This window comes from Tiliqua scincoides, chromosome 4 (genome assembly GCF_035046505.1).
Source record: "Tiliqua scincoides isolate rTilSci1 chromosome 4, rTilSci1.hap2, whole genome shotgun sequence".
Classification (NCBI taxonomy): domain Eukaryota; kingdom Metazoa; phylum Chordata; class Lepidosauria; order Squamata; family Scincidae; genus Tiliqua; species Tiliqua scincoides.
In genome coordinates this window covers 56,228,713-56,244,003 of record NC_089824.1, presented here as the reverse complement: position 1 = coordinate 56,244,003, position 15,291 = coordinate 56,228,713, and the positions used below count along the sequence as shown (strand labels likewise).

Genomic DNA, 15,291 nt, shown 5'->3' with positions numbered 1-15,291 from the left:
CGGCGGGCCGGGGGCCTCGCAGCCCCTCCCCGGCCGCCTCTTGGCAGGCAGGGTCTCCTCGCGTCCCCTCCCACCTGTGAGCATCAGGGTGCCAGGCTTGCTCTCTCTCACTTGGGAAGCCCCAAATCCACCATCCACTTCAACGGAGGGACTTGGAGGCCAGCCGATGGACTCCCCTCTTCCTCCTCCCTCCCCGTACCCTCAGCGTCCGCCTTTCTTGGAAGCAAGTGCCGGGGCTTTTTCAGGAGAACCGAGCAATGGGGGGGGGGTCGCTTAGGATTTCACTGGGGGTGGGCAGCGAGGTTGCAAGCCAACCACCCCCTCCCCCTCCCGCTGATCAGTCAAGACCGACTGTGTTCTAGGTCACTCTGGAGGCACAACCCTATGGACATTTACCCATAGGGGGGAGTAAGCCCCATTGATCAAAATTGAGTTTACTTCTGCGTAAACACGCGTAGGCGTGCACTGTTTTACTCTTCTCAGGTGTCTTACCTGAGATGGATGGAAGCAAGAGGATTTTACTTCCAAGTCTGTGGCTACAATCCTATCCACACTTTCCTGGGAGTAAGCCTCATTGACTCTAGTGGAATTGGGCTGTTGGGATTGGGCTATTAGGCTGCAATCCTATCCTCACTTACCTGGGAGTAAGCCCCATTAACTATAACTATAATGGGGCTTATTCCCGAGTAAGATACACATAGCCCTTACTTCGCAACATAGACAACTGCCGTTGACTGAATGGGACCACTACCGACACTGACCCGCAGCAGCAGAAAAATTGCTCCTCTGCCCTACCTGGGACTTTCTTCATGCAAAGCACGTGTTCTATCGCTAAGCTACACTATCCATTAGTCGGGAGGACTATTTAATTGTTTACTACCCAGCACTGTCTCTAGAATATCCCCATGAGGTTGGAAACCCAGGTACCCCAAACTGGGAACTGTGGTTAGCCCCTCCAATAGGCGTGCCCTTCCTAAACTCTAATCCTATCTAATCCTATATATGATTATATAGGATTATATAATCCAATATAATCATATAAAGCCCAATCCTATATAAAGCCCAATCCTATATATGCCTACACAGACGTAAGTCCCATTATAGTCAATGGGTCTTACTCCCAGAAAAGTGTGGATAGGATTGTAGCCACAGACTTGGAAGTAAAATCCTCTTGCTTCCATCCATCTTTCAATCAAGGCTAAGAGACTGACATTTTCATTGACGTGCAACCCAGGTTCTTGAGCCTGGGATTGGGTTACAGAAGCGGGAAAGAATCAGGTTTCTTTGGCGTTCTGTCAACTCCGATCCACCAGGCAGTTATTGAGAAGCAGGAGTAGGAAAGCTGATCGATACCTCGAGTGCACATAAGATCTGAGAAGAAGCCCCACCAGAGAACACCCAGCTCCTCGACTCGCCTGTGTGGCGCGAGTCGTTTCCATTGAAATGAGTAGCACGTGCCACCATCGCCTGGTTCCTTGAAGAGCCAAGTTCACGCGATCCCAATGGAAATAGAGCTTCCCGACCCGTTCTGTGAATGGCCTCGGTTCATTCATACTTATGCTTTGCGTTTTGCGCAGGTGCACCACAAACCAATATGAATGGATGGGAGGAGGGGAACTTGCTTCCAAGAGAGTTTGGAATCTCAACCATCACGAAGCCCCCTTGATGTCAACACCACCAGAACTAGATCGGCTCAGATCCAAGAACATCAGCTGAACTGAGAGGTGCATTTGGTTGTGAGCACCCTGGAGGAAAGAGGAGGACTACCTGCCCTCCACCTGGTCTACTGCACCCCCGCCATTCTTGCCCCACCCCCCCGGGCCCCGCCCCACACACACACTTCAAAGTGCTCATCCGTACAGAAAGGTAGGTGATCAAGGATTGGAAACTGAAGCGCGGTGGACACTACACATTCTAGCATGACAAAAGTTGATTGTATGAAATAAATTTTACTAAGCGGTTAAAGCCATAATGTAGAAAAATACATTTTAAACCTCCAAACTCAAGAAATCAACAAGGAACCAAAAGGAAAAAAGAAAAAGAGAACCTTTTTCGTAGTAGTGCATAATTATTTAGTGGTATATATAGAGAGATATATAGATATAGTCGCTACAACAGGGGGAGGGGCCTAAGACGGTCTTACAACAGAGCTTGCTGCGTCATCACAAAACCAAAAAGTGCCTGAGGCGTTCACAAGATAATTGGCTGTTGTTGCTTTCGAGGGGAAAAGAAAGTCAAGTGACCCGGATGGAAAACACAACATTGCGAGAGAGGCCAAGAAGTGGGGGAGGGGGGCGAGGAAAGTCTTCTACGGGGAGCAACAACCAAAGCGAGAAAGTGACTCCCACGGCTGGGGGGGGGGGAAGGGGTCCTAAGGAAACAAAACTAGCCAATATCACAAGATGAGAAGAAGGATGGACAGCACTGGAGAGGTACACGTGATCCTTTGCATCGAGATCCCATGCCGAGTTGCTCCAGGGTCATGGATCTCTCTGGGCTGAATTGACCCGTGCAGCAGAAGGAGTGAGTGACCATCAGACCATATCTGGGAATGTCCTAGGGCGTGGTTGTTAAAGGACCTCTCTGCCAATAGAAAACTACTGCATAAGGAAAAGAAGCTTTTGTTCCTTATCTGCTAATTTTCTACTTGCAGGGAGGTTTATACTTGATGTCCATTTGACCACCACCATCTCAACCTGCTGCTGCATGGGTAGATCCAGCCTAAAGTGGGATTATATTCAGCTCATAGAACCTATACTGTGCCGGTCCAAACCCGAAAGGGTAGGGAGGGCTCTACTTTCTTCTCTCTTTCTTCCTAGCTCTGAATGTCCAACTCTTCCTCCTGGATCTAAGTTCTTAGTTCTGTGGCTACCTCCAATCAGGAAAAAAAAAAAAAATTAGATATATTTTCTCATATATATATGAGAATATTGTGGATGGGGACAAGCTCCTTTTTTCTGGTTTGTTCCATCGCCTCCATGGTCAGCTTCTTTATTTTTAAACAAAAAACCCCAGAAACTACCCTTCGATTACCCTCTAGTGAAAGAGCGCTTGAGAATTCCTCCATATATAGGAGATCTCATTCGTGTGTTTAACTGAACGGGATTAACTACTCTGCTGCCCTGGTTCCCCTACTCACGATCATTAACGTGGACGGAAATGCCCTCCTGCGAGAGGATGGTTAGAGGAGGCATGGGGGGGGGGGCTGACCGATCCACTTTAAGACGGTGTTGAGTAAGCTCCCTTCTGCGCTTAGTACCGGAGCAGACATAGATACACAGAGAAGGGCAAAGGAAGGGGGGAAATGCCACCTCTAGTAACAGAGAGGGAAGAAGGGAGGGTGGGAAGGAAAGGAAAAGTGCCCTTTAGGAGACAAGGGGGGGCCTGACAGGAGACTCACCAGGGCAAGAAACTGCGTCAGCAATTCTCCCAAATCAATAGCATCATAATCCCCTTGTAGTAGGGCATCTGTGTCTATGTACAGTAGCAAATGGAGAATAGTAATTTCTTCAACCCTGTCGTGGATAAAAATACTGTCCTTTTAATTTCCATTACAAAAATAGGAGTCATATTCAAAACAATGATTGTCTCTTATTATTATTTTTTTTCTTCTTCTTCTATTTTATATAAAAACATAAAACAGCTCAGGCTCATGTCCTCAGTCCCTTGTGCAATGCTAACCACTGAAGGGCAATTGGTCCTCTCTGTTTCCTTAGTCTATCAATAATATAGCTATATATAGGATTTATAGAGTCTAATCTTCGGAAATTAATTTTGGTGGTTTAAATTAAAGGTTGGTCCACAAAGTAGATCTGTGCGTTTCTCTAGTGCTTATTCTTAAATTGGTTTGGTTTGGGTTTTTTTGTACAAAAGAAAAACAATATTATTATCAAAATATTCATTTAATGGCTTTACTTCATACATAAATACATGTTTAGATAACACAGGAGCGGTGATTTATCAGTCAGTTTGGAAATGACTTTTTGGGGGGTGGGGGTGGGTGGGGGGTCCTCTCTCGGATATATATTGTTTTTTGGGGGGGCTTTTGTGTACACAGGAGCGGTTGGAAACTCATCGCTACAAATAGGCTACTCGGCGTCCTTTGTTTTTAACCCTTTGTTTATACCTTTTCCCCAAGACGGCGGCCAAGTATTTCTTAACAGCCATTTGCTTTCGGTAGCGGCTGTAGCTGTCTGTGAAGATGCCGTCCGAGTGCCGTTTGGAGAGCGGTTCCGAGTCATCCTCCAGGCCGCTGGCTCCGCTGCAAGGAGAGAAGGGAGAAGAACAAGATGCAGTGGATGCCACCTCGGGGACCTCCTCAGGACAGCCCGGGCTTTCTCTTCCAGAAGCAGGCGGGGCAAGGAAGCCAGCCAGGCACCACTCCCCTTCCAGTGCCCTGGTCAGTTTCAGTGCGGGCTGGAGCCTCCTGGCTCCCAGTGGCCTGATCACAACCTAGTCACTTGCCACGCCTTGTGCCATCTCTAGAACAAACAGGTTACTGTCCCACTTTTCATCCAGTGGCTCTCGGTTCTGCCTGCAGTGCAGGGAGATCCCCCAGGGTCACCCCCCCCCCATTTCTTTACTAATCAAATCTATGCAAGGCCAATGGGCCCATCCTCTCAAAACAATGCCCGGGCGGGCTCTATCTTGATTAGCTTCGCTTCTTTGATAACCCGAAGCTTTCCATCATTATCATCACGAGACTGACACACAGTCAGGTAGACGTGATTGACTGGCTTGTTTCATCCAGACATCGAGTCCTTCCCGTGCCTGAATGAAAATCTCATAATACTGATGGTGATGACGCAAAGCTTTGGGATATCAAACAAGCGAAGTTAATCAGGATAGAGCATTATTTGGGCATTATTTAGAGAGGATGGGCCCATTACCCTTGCATAGCTTTGACGGGGGGACCCTGGGGGAATCATTAATTATTTATTATTTATTATTATTATTATTATTATTATTAAATAACCTTGTCTTTGAGCCTTCCAAAAGTGTTTGACTCGATTTGGAATCCCCCCCCCCACAGTGATCACTAAAGCAACACGTAGACTAGGAGGAGACCTGAGAGGACATGGCAGGTTCTCCTGGCAGAGAAACAAAGGCGCTCGCTCGCTGTCTCGCTCTCTCTCTCTGCACACGCCGCGGAAGTTGGGAGTCTGATCATAATCCAGGTCGACAGTCGGGAGACAATCTCTTCATGGCATGAATTATTCATGGAGAAATGGTGTAATCCATTCTCCCCTGGGCTTTATTAAAATGTGGCCTTCTGCCGATACACTCGCGGGCTGGCATGCGGCGAAGAGGTTGGCTTTGCCACCAGCGAACTGGGGGCGGGGAGTCGTGTGTGTGTGTGTGTGTGGGGGGGGGTGTTCCATTTTATTTTCGTGCCACCGAACTGTAGGTGGATCTCTGACTGGATCTCTGGAAATCCTATCCTCCTTCGTGCACTTGCCCTAAGTATTTAATCATCCGCACTAGGCTGGAAGGCAAAATCGGGAGAGGGGGGGCTTTGTACGCTGACAAGGTCTTTATCAATGGAGCTTGGCAGGGCACCTTTTCATTCTGTCAGGCTGGGCTGGGGAAGAGGGAGGAGGGGGGAGAGAGCGAGCGAGGTCGGTTGCCTTTACATTATTAAACGGAGCGCTTAGGGATCGCGGCACTGCTTGCGATTAGTCAGCCCGCAACACAATCGCCACCGTCCCAAGAAAGTCCTTCCATCTAGCATTTGCAACCCCATTTGACCCAGGCTTGCTCCAATTCCCACTGATTGCACTAGGACTGACTTCCAAGCTGGCATGTTTAGGATTGCATCCCTAAACGAATAGCTCTTCGGGAAAGCAAACATTGAAGGGCCCTGGCTGTGACACTGCAAAGACTTATTGTGCCCTGGTTTTGCAGACTCAGAGCCCAATCCTATGCATGTCTACTTAGAAGTAAGACCCATTATAATCAATGGGGCTTACTTCCAGAAAAGTGTGGATAGGATTGTCACCTCAGAGCCCAGACCTATGCATGTCTACTCAGAAGTAAGTCCCATCCTAGTAAAGGGGCTTACTCCCAAGTAAGAGTGGATCGGATTGCAGCCTAACACCTTCCACCACAGACTAATAATGCCCCTGGAATTGCCTAGAAAGTCAGACCCACCGCTTGGAAGGGGAGAATTTGTATCCATGCAAACTCATTTAGCATCGCAATCCTGACGTTCAATAGGCAAGCATCGCTGGAGAAAAACAGCAAAACGTTCATGGATCGGAATCGATTGGGGCCGAACTACAAATGGATCAGTGTGGGGAAGCTGGCAGCCCCACCCTACAACCTATTTTGAGCCAGCTGCACTGAAGGTGGCCAGTTGGCATCCTGAGACTAGATGTAGTTTGCTATCCAGATATAGTTTACTCAAGACCACACGAAAGATGTGTGGGTTCTTTAGATAGATAGATAGATAGATAGATAGATAGATAGATAGATAGATAGATAGATAGATAGATAATCATTCAGCACTGTTTAATCCTCTCAATATTTTCAATACCGTTTAACCCCTTCCCCCCTCCACGCCCACCGCCAAACAAGGAAGAACGTCTTACCCCACCCGCTTGGCCATCAGAGAATGCAGGTACTTTCTCGCCGATAATTGGCCCAGCACTTTCCTGTAAGCCTTATTAAAGATCCCATCCGCGTGCCTAGAGGAAGAAATGGGGAGGGGGTGGGGAGAGAGGAATAGATCAAATTACAACCGCTGGCAGTGGCAGGAGAATTGACAGCGCCCCGGACGAGGAACCTCAAGCTGCCTGTCATAAAGAGTCTGCGGGCAGGGAAGTCGCCTCTCTTGGGGTCCCCCGGGGAGATCACGTCTGTTTGAGCAGCCGCCCCCTCCTCTGAGGTTGCCGGGGAGTCCTGGTCAATTTCAAGGATGCATCTGACCCTGCTGCTAACAGGCTCTTTCCGGCAGCCCTTCCCTGCCGCTGCTTCAGAGGTAAGCCTGCTTTCTGCTTACACTCTTCTTTCTCCACACCCCCAAACGCCGTCCATTTCCCAGCTGGGGGGGGGGAATCCCCCAACTTGGGGTTTGAGTGCCTTCCTTCCCGTCCCGTCCCGTCCCCCCAGACAAAGCTGCGATCATTAGGAAACCCCGCCCGTCCGCCAGCCACCACACCCCTTCCCAGCCCTCCTCCAGCGCTGTCCAACCTCCTGCGCCCTCCTCCCACGCCAGGGTCCCTGAGTTCATTCAGGGAGACCTGCTCTCAGGGCAGCGTTCCCAGGACCCCTGCCAGCGGCGTCCTCACCTCTTTTCCGGCGGGTAGTACAAAGTGTACATGTCGTCCAGCAGGGAGGAAGGGTCGGCAATGCTCATGGGGTCGCTGTCGAAGGCGTAGTCGGAGAGGGTGTTGCCGTCTTCGTCGTAGACTTCCTCTTCCAGCCTGCTGGAGAAGGGGAGGCCGTCAGGAGGCGATGCGGCCTGGGTTTCAAGGGGGGGACCCAACCTTTTTCTGGGAAACCCACAAAGGCTCTCCAGGCTCGGCCCTCCACTTTCTCCCCTTCGCTCCGTCCGGAGCAATAAAAAGCCAACAGGACGCCACCATAGGAAGGGGGAGCTGTCCGAGGTTCTGAAACTCCACCGCTGCTCGCTGCTTTCCGGTCTAGAGCTCTAGAGCCTGCAGGAGCCGGCTACGAGCACAAGCCTAGGCTTGTCTACTCAGAAGTAAGTTCCATGGTCTTCAATGGGGCTTACTCTCAGGAAAGTATGCATAGGATTGCAGCCTGTAAGACCTCCAGCCTGGCTCCAGGAGGAAACCAGCGTTTCCTTTAAATCCCTAGTCCTCCATCTCCTTTGTTTTCCAACGCATTAGCATTCCCATTTGAAAGAGTAAGACGAGGTGTGAAGGGGCCCAACCTCCACAGCAGGGGCCCTGAACTCTCGGATCCCCAGGTCAGTCCCACTGAACCCCTACCCTCGACAGAATTCGTCTCTCAGCTTCTGGAATTCGGGGAACATCTGGCCCAAATGAACCCCAGATGGAACTCCTCTGGTCGTCTTATCACATTGTCTGCTCCCTGGCTCGATTGGGTCATGTTTAGCTTCCGGACACCCACCGGCCATGCAGATGGAGTCGAAAGATGGGGGGGGGGGGAGAGAACTGGCTTGGAGCCAGCCAATGAGCTTTACAGCCCTGCCAAGTTCAGAACCGGAATCTCCCTCGTCTACATCCAACTATCGAGCCTCCCTAGGGCGATTTTGGCTGGGACGAGCTGGGAGCCCAATCCCATGCATGTCTACTCAGAAGCCCTATTAAAGTCAATGGGACTTACTCCCAGGAAAGTGTGGATAGTGTTTTAGCCTAACAACCCAGTCCTATCCACACCTTCCTGGGAGCAAGCCCAATTGACTCTGAGACTTACTTCTGAATTGACATGCATAGGATTGGGCTGTAAATCTGCTATAGTTTGTCATCGTAATCTCTCCTTGAAGCTCCCTTACAGAAGCTCTTCTTGTTTCTGGTTTTGTGACTTCACACACAGACACAAACACATCTCCTTCACCACTCTTTTCTGCTTCTCCAGCTCCACGCCCTCCCTCGGTCTCCCCACCGCTCGATTTAGGTCACTCTGCGTCTCCGGCTGCTATTTTAGTCGGTGGAGTTCTGGCAGGAGCCATCAATAATAGATGCTCCTCAAGTATTTCTCGGCTGCTCATTCAGGCTCTTGAACGACGGGAGGAGAGCCGCCCCCGCCCCGTCCGCCCAGGGGAAGGCCTTCCTCAGCAGCAAGGGGCAGCTGCTCTCCCGTAAAGGATGGGGGGGGAAGGAAAGTAGAGGAGAGGGCAGGCCAGGCCAGGCATCGTCCTCCGAGAATCAGGCAGGAGGGGAGAGGCCGGCTGGTTTAAGGACAAGAGGGCATTGGGTGTCCTCTGCCCACCGTTGCTGGGACTGAATTGCATCCTCAGCAGCCGCTCAGGCCAGGAGAGAGTTGCTTCCTTGCCCAAAATGGGTGGAGGACCACCAGTGTCCCCGCCTCCCAATATGCCTGGTCTAGAAACCAATAGGAGTGAGCAGCTGCCTTGGCTTGCGGAGTCCTTCCTCATTGACAACCCCTTTAGACAGGGTGTAGTAGCGCCCCCCCCCAAGGATGTGACGCTGTTTACAGTGCCCTCCCCCTTGCGTCCCACCCCTTCCCCCACCAGAGCTAGGGAATGCCCCAGTTCCTTTCCACAAGCCAAGCCTACTGAAGTAACTCCATCGACTGGTCTGCAACCCAAGATTGGCTTTGCGACCCCAGACCAAAAAATAATCCAAATGTCTGGGCCAGCCCCAGAGATTTGGGAAGTCCACAGGCAGTCTGTCATGGTTTGCCACCACTCCCGCAGTTGATAATCCGATATATACTTCTCCTGGACAAGGGGGTTCTATTTAGGGATTAGGGCTAATGCCGATTTATCCTGGCCAGTACATATTTTCCTTAAATTGGTTTGAATCCTTTAAAAAAAAAAATTCAAACTACTGGTCCTCCTTACCAGATGTATAGGAACACCACCAGATCATAGGATGTCTTGGACTGAGGAGAAGTTGATACATTTATATCTCGTTTTGAATCAGCTTAGATTATGGAGTGAAATGCTGGTGATGTTTAAATCTTGCATACATTTCCCTTCTTTATCCCTTTGGGACCAACCACAGAACTGCAACGCTTAGAGGCTTGTGGGTTGCAGGCTTGGCAAGGCTCTCCTGAACGCCACTGTCTTCAGAGGGTAGAGCAGACAGTCCTTCCATCCTGAACACACTGAGAACCAGGTTAATCTGTTCCAGTGGAGCTGATGGCCAAAGAAACGCCCCTGGGATTTGAGTCTGAGAAAGTGGTTTGGATGTTAAATCTTAAACCGCCTAGAAGATTTCATTTCATTACTTCCAAGAAAATGCGTTTAGGATAGCGGCCACCTCGCGTAGACCCTGTGTGGCCAGTCCAGAAACAAACGTTTTGGTTAAGGATTCCAATTTAACAGCATTTAGAGCAGCAGCCTAGTGAACCAAGTGTATTTCCTTTCCCTGAAACTTACATGGGCGGATCTGTCCCTCCTAACCTGAAAAGCCTGGTAGACCATCATATTTCCATGTCCAGGATCCCACCAACCAAGCCGAAAGTTTTGCAAGGAAAACCTGGTGGCAAATCAGATCAGTCAAGCGGATCCCACCATTTGGGACAGCCTATAGCCTTACACCGTTCTTCACAAGGGGACAATTCGGCATGCTTTTTGATCTGGGCCAGAACTGAATTCAACTGGAGAGTTCCTTGCTGAGAACCTGGCTTCTGAAACGCAGTTCATCAGCAGCAGGCAGCGCTGGTTGCAGGAAGCTGCCTCCAGGTGAACGTGAATATTGATTCTATTGAATTCAGTGTCTCCCCAAAGGCTGAAACCGCATTAGTTCATCGTAAGTGGATCCGATAGCCCAGCGTCTATTACATTACGTTACATACACAGGCTTGGTCTTCTTCTGTACTAGCGATCCTTTTCTACCTGGGGTTTGCACTGCCAGAAATGTGATAGGACGTAGCAGCGTTTTCATAACGTTGCCTTCCTCTAGGAACTTGCCCCGGATCAAAGTTTTCCTGCCAGGCAAACGTAGCAGGTTCATTTTCGTCATGAGCCCACACCAGGGTGACCAGATCCAACTGAGGACAGAGTGCCTGTACCTTTAACCACTGTCTGGAAGAGGGAATTTGGGCAGGTGCACCTTTTTCAGCCCTTCAGCCCATGTTGAGCTGCACCTGCCCAAATTCCCTCTTCTAGACAATGGGCACTCTGTTCTCCATTGGATCTGGTCACCCTAGGGGCCCATACTTCCTATACGACACAGTCTTTATTTGTCAGTCACTTTCATTAAGCTAGTAGAACTTGCTTCCAAATATACGTGCCTAGGACTGGGCTCTATACACACGTACAAGAAGGTCCATTGAAATTCGTGACATTATCTTCCGAGTTAACACATTCTTACTGACTCGTACAAAACAACCTGCCCGTATTGGACTCTTCTTGGTACCATAGATAAAGAAGCTCCTTAGATTTCAATGATATGCCGCTACACATATTCCCTGATCCTATCAACGCAGGTCTTGGAGGAACTCAGGTTCTACGGGATGTCTGACCAACCTACAGATGCCCCAAACTGGTTTTCTAGTTTGGATTTACGCTCCAGTTCCATATCATGGAATTATGGGATGAAATTCGTACCACAGAATAGAAATCAAATAGGAAACCTCCCCCCATCCACCCCACCAGTCTCCAATAAAATTAAAGGAGAAAGCAGAGGACAGAAAGGGTCCATTCTACACATCTTGTGACTCCCTACCAGTTAAAGAGCCCGGGATCAGAAAAGAATGACGCGCAGGCGCACTCTCCCTCACGCGCCACCATCCGAACCTACACATTTCCCTGGGAGGCGAGTGTGTGGCTGTGCTTGGGACCCCCGTGGGTGATGTTGCCCATCTGCAGCTTCCGTGGAGCAGAAACCAGGGGGCTCTAAGCCAGGAAAGTAGCCCGGATGTGGAACTCTGTGCAGTGGAATCTCTGCTCCCAGTTCCCCAAGGTTAGTGAAGGAGGAAATCCCCCTTCTGAAGGGCAAAACAGCTTCTGGGAGGGACCCGAGTGGAGGATCGGAGAGAAGGGCAGCCAGGCTGGGCTGCCAGCCGGGTGGGGAGAGGGGGCAAGCAGGCAGGGCACTTACCCCAGCGTCGGGTACTGGAGTCCAGCAGCAGGTGAGCAGTAGACGCTGCAGTGCATGAGGATCCCATAGACCAGCAGGACTAGGAGCGCTTTGCTACACATCGCCACTCTGGGGGGAGAAAGAGCGGTCAGCGGGCGCTCTCTGACCCCCAGCCCTCGATTTCCTGGCTCCCCACCTGCTGGGGAACTGCCTTGGGCACGGTCTCTTCTTCCTTCCCCCTCCCGCCTGCCCCTCCGCGTTTCCCTCCCGCCTGCCCCAGGTGCTTCCCACTCCGCTCCCTCGCCTTACCATTCAACTCTGCGGTCTCCCGGCTCGATGAGATGTGGGCTGCCCCCAAAGGGATCGGCGATCAGAGCGGTGTCTCGCCTCTCCTTTGCCCTCCGCAAGTTTCGGCGGGGATCCTTAACACGCCGGCAGCATCGCGTGCCTGAGAGCGCCTGTCTCCCTGCCTCTCTTCCGCTGATGGGCAAAGGGAGAGCCGCAGGAAGGGAGGGGGCGTGGGACAGATCGACTTGTTCGCTGCCTGCCTCAGGAGGGGGGGCAGGGTCAGCTCCCACCCCAAAAGTTTGCGGGTCTGGAGTGGAGTCTGACAGGCAAGAAAGGGGCAGGAGGGAGAGAGAAGCAGGAGAGGAGGTTCGTATTGATGGGAAGGGGAGAGCAGAAAGGGGCCAGGGAGGAAGGTGGGAACTGGCTGCGTTCTAGCCGAGGCTAAGGGCTGCTCTTCTCTTCCTCCTCTCCGAGCTGCGTCTGGCTTCAGAGGCTGCTTTCTCCTTCTCCACCACTGCCTCCTCCTCTTCTTCTTTTTCCCTTCTGTGCCTTCCAAGTTGACCAACCCTCCGCGGCTTGGTGCTGATGTCCTAGACCCCTCCTTAGCTACCACATCTTCTGCATCCTCTTAGCTGTCTGATTGCCAGCTCGCTTTTGTCAACATGGGTCTCTCTCTCTCTCTCTCTCTCTCTCTCTCTCTGCCAGCCTTGTTGCCTTGCCGGGTGTCGAGACGGTTTTGTTTCTCTGTTGATGTGGCGATCGGATTTTTATTTGCCCATGACTTTTTATTGTTGTTGTTGCAGTCACGTAATAATCGGTATCTGAAAAGACGTCACCATCCCAATTCCTCAAGGAACTGAACCATTCCAACTCCTGGATGATGCGAGAAGGAGTCATACGCTTCTCATAAGCACTTTAACTTACACTCCCCCCCCCCGCCCCTTCCAAGTCGAAGGTCTCCATGATGTGGCTCATTGTCAAGGTTCACCTTTTCCCCACATTTCTGCCAGGGGTCTTTAGAGTGAGGGGTGCTTGTGGAAAAGTCTGTCCTTGAAGACTACGTTGCTGTTCTGCTCCTAATCATCTTGCTTGGCAATAAGCCCCATTGATTTGAGTGGGGTTTATTTCCAAATTAGCGAGATCCTGTTTTTAAAGGAAGGTTATGCTGGAGCAACTCATAGAGATATTCTTGAGTAATCCAAGGAAGCCAAACTTGGACATGAGTTCCCCGAACTGGCACGATTAATTTTTTTAAATGACTGTCACGATCTTCGTTTTCCAAAGGCCGTTTGAAGTCTCAGAGGGTTCTCTGTCATTTCCTAATTAGAGTTGGCCAGAGATGGTTTGTGGCCAGTGGGTGGATTGATACCCGTCAGGCGAACAGTTGCTTTCCCAGTGGAGCTGTCCAAACACTGTGGTGCTGAATTGGCTTTGGCAGCCAAACCAGGAACTTGGAAGAACGTTGCCACCTTATTTACAGAGCTCCCATATTGGCAGTGAAACACTGGAATTGCCCCATTTAGGCAGTACCAGCCAGAACGGCTTGCTGCAATAGTGCGATCGCTGTTATTTATTTTCCCATTTTGGAAGTGTTATGAACATTTTTGTTTCCCTAATGCAGAGACAGGCTACATTCTTCTGCTCTGGTAAAAGATGCCACGGGGACCGACAAAGATCTCACAGTCCATCTGGTTACATTGCATAATCACCATGACCACCTCAGATGGCTGGAACCACCATTTCCAGATATGGAAATGCAAGAAAATAACTAGAAAATGGGGGTTCTGTGGAAATTCTTGGGAGATTTTTTTTTTCAGTGATCCTTTTCTAGAACAACAACAAAAACAGCTCAGTGATCTGGGGAGTTCTCTGGGAAGCACATACAGGTTGGAAAGGGGGGATTTCCATTAAATCTTCAGATACAGGGGAATTCTTAAGGGAATCCCTCCTTGGGAATTTAGAATTAAAGTATTATCTTCCTGAAAATGAGGGAAGGGAGCATTGGAGAAAGCGCATCATCTTCATTTCAACTAACTTGATATTTTGCCGAGAGCTTCCTGCTTTCCTCTCAGTGGGCGAAAAAAATAGAAATCTAGATGCATTTCAGAAAATGTCTCAAGAAATACAGGCTGCTGGAGCAACTGCTGTGCATTTTAAGTATTAAACTGATGAGCAAAAGAATCAGAAGGATTTAAAAGTATGATGCTTTTACTTTGCCCTTCAATTGTTTTGGTTTAACTAGTGTAAATGGGTTATTTAAACACACATCAAGATCTTAAGAATCAGAATGCTTTTAATGGTAATGGCAATTTTAATGGTAATGTTACGTTTTACTGATTTCCATAGCTGAAGGCAATTCGGGTGTTAATTACAATTAATTCTAACAAAATCTAATGAAAATGAATTGTTTCATTCTGTATGTGTGTGTGTGTGTGTGTGGTGAAAATACTATACTCATGTCAAGCATATTAGCAAATTAATAAAAATCTTCACCCAACTATTAAGTAAATAAACATTATTTTAAAAAGTAGGAATTGTTATTAATTAATATGATTAGCCCCACTATTGGAATTTGTGTGAGCTGTCTCCATTAAAGTTTCCTTTCTTCTGTACCCAAAGAACTGTAATTTAAGGATTTTCAGAATTACACTGGAACCCTTCTGAGATATTCCACTACAGAAAACCTGTTGCAAGCAGTGTTCGCCACCTTGTGGGAAGTTTTAAAGGTGCATGACTCAATCTTGAAACTTGTTCTGATCTTCAGGTTGAATAATCGCCTAACAAACACTTCACCTTTGTGCATTTCCAGATGCTTCTTCTGCAATTTGAAGTCATGATGGTATTAAATCTACCTATCAAAAAAAAATTCTAATAAGTTTTCTTCTATTCTCAAATATGTCCCCCCCCCCTTTTTTTTTTTTTAAGGAATTGTTGTTTTTCTTAATTGAAAGCCAGGCTAAAAATTTTACAACATCAAAGAGTTAAATAATTCCAGTGATACCCAATATATTATTTGGGTGTCAGCCCTACTGAAAGGCCTACTGAAAAGTAATAAGCCCTACTGAAAGCCCTTGTATTGGCAACCTTCAGTCTCGAAAGACTATGGTATCGCGCTCTGAAAGGTGGTTCTGTGTGAAAGCCCTACTGAAAGTAATAAGATTGATCTCCAAAAATGTGTTCAGGGTCACAGTCTCATATCCTACAGGATTAGTGCCCCTAGGTCTCCAGCAACTCAGTATACATGGACTTCCTATACTTCTAGTGAAATAGCACACAGGTGAGGAAAAGGGAAGTCTCACTGGGT

General features: G+C 49.0%; 1 protein-coding gene across 1 annotated transcript; it reads right to left on the bottom strand.

The window, feature by feature from the left end:
* Positions 1–4,077: 4,077 nt before the first annotated feature.
* Positions 4,078–11,821, bottom strand: ADCYAP1 (adenylate cyclase activating polypeptide 1). The gene is made up of 4 exons (XM_066625683.1): positions 11,721–11,821; positions 7,290–7,424; positions 6,591–6,686; positions 4,078–4,261 (listed from the first exon to the last, which is right to left on the bottom strand). Exons 1-4 carry the CDS (start codon positions 11,819–11,821, stop codon positions 4,078–4,080), a joined length of 516 nt encoding a protein of 171 aa, XP_066481780.1.
* Between the last annotated feature and the right edge of the window lie 3,470 nt (positions 11,822–15,291).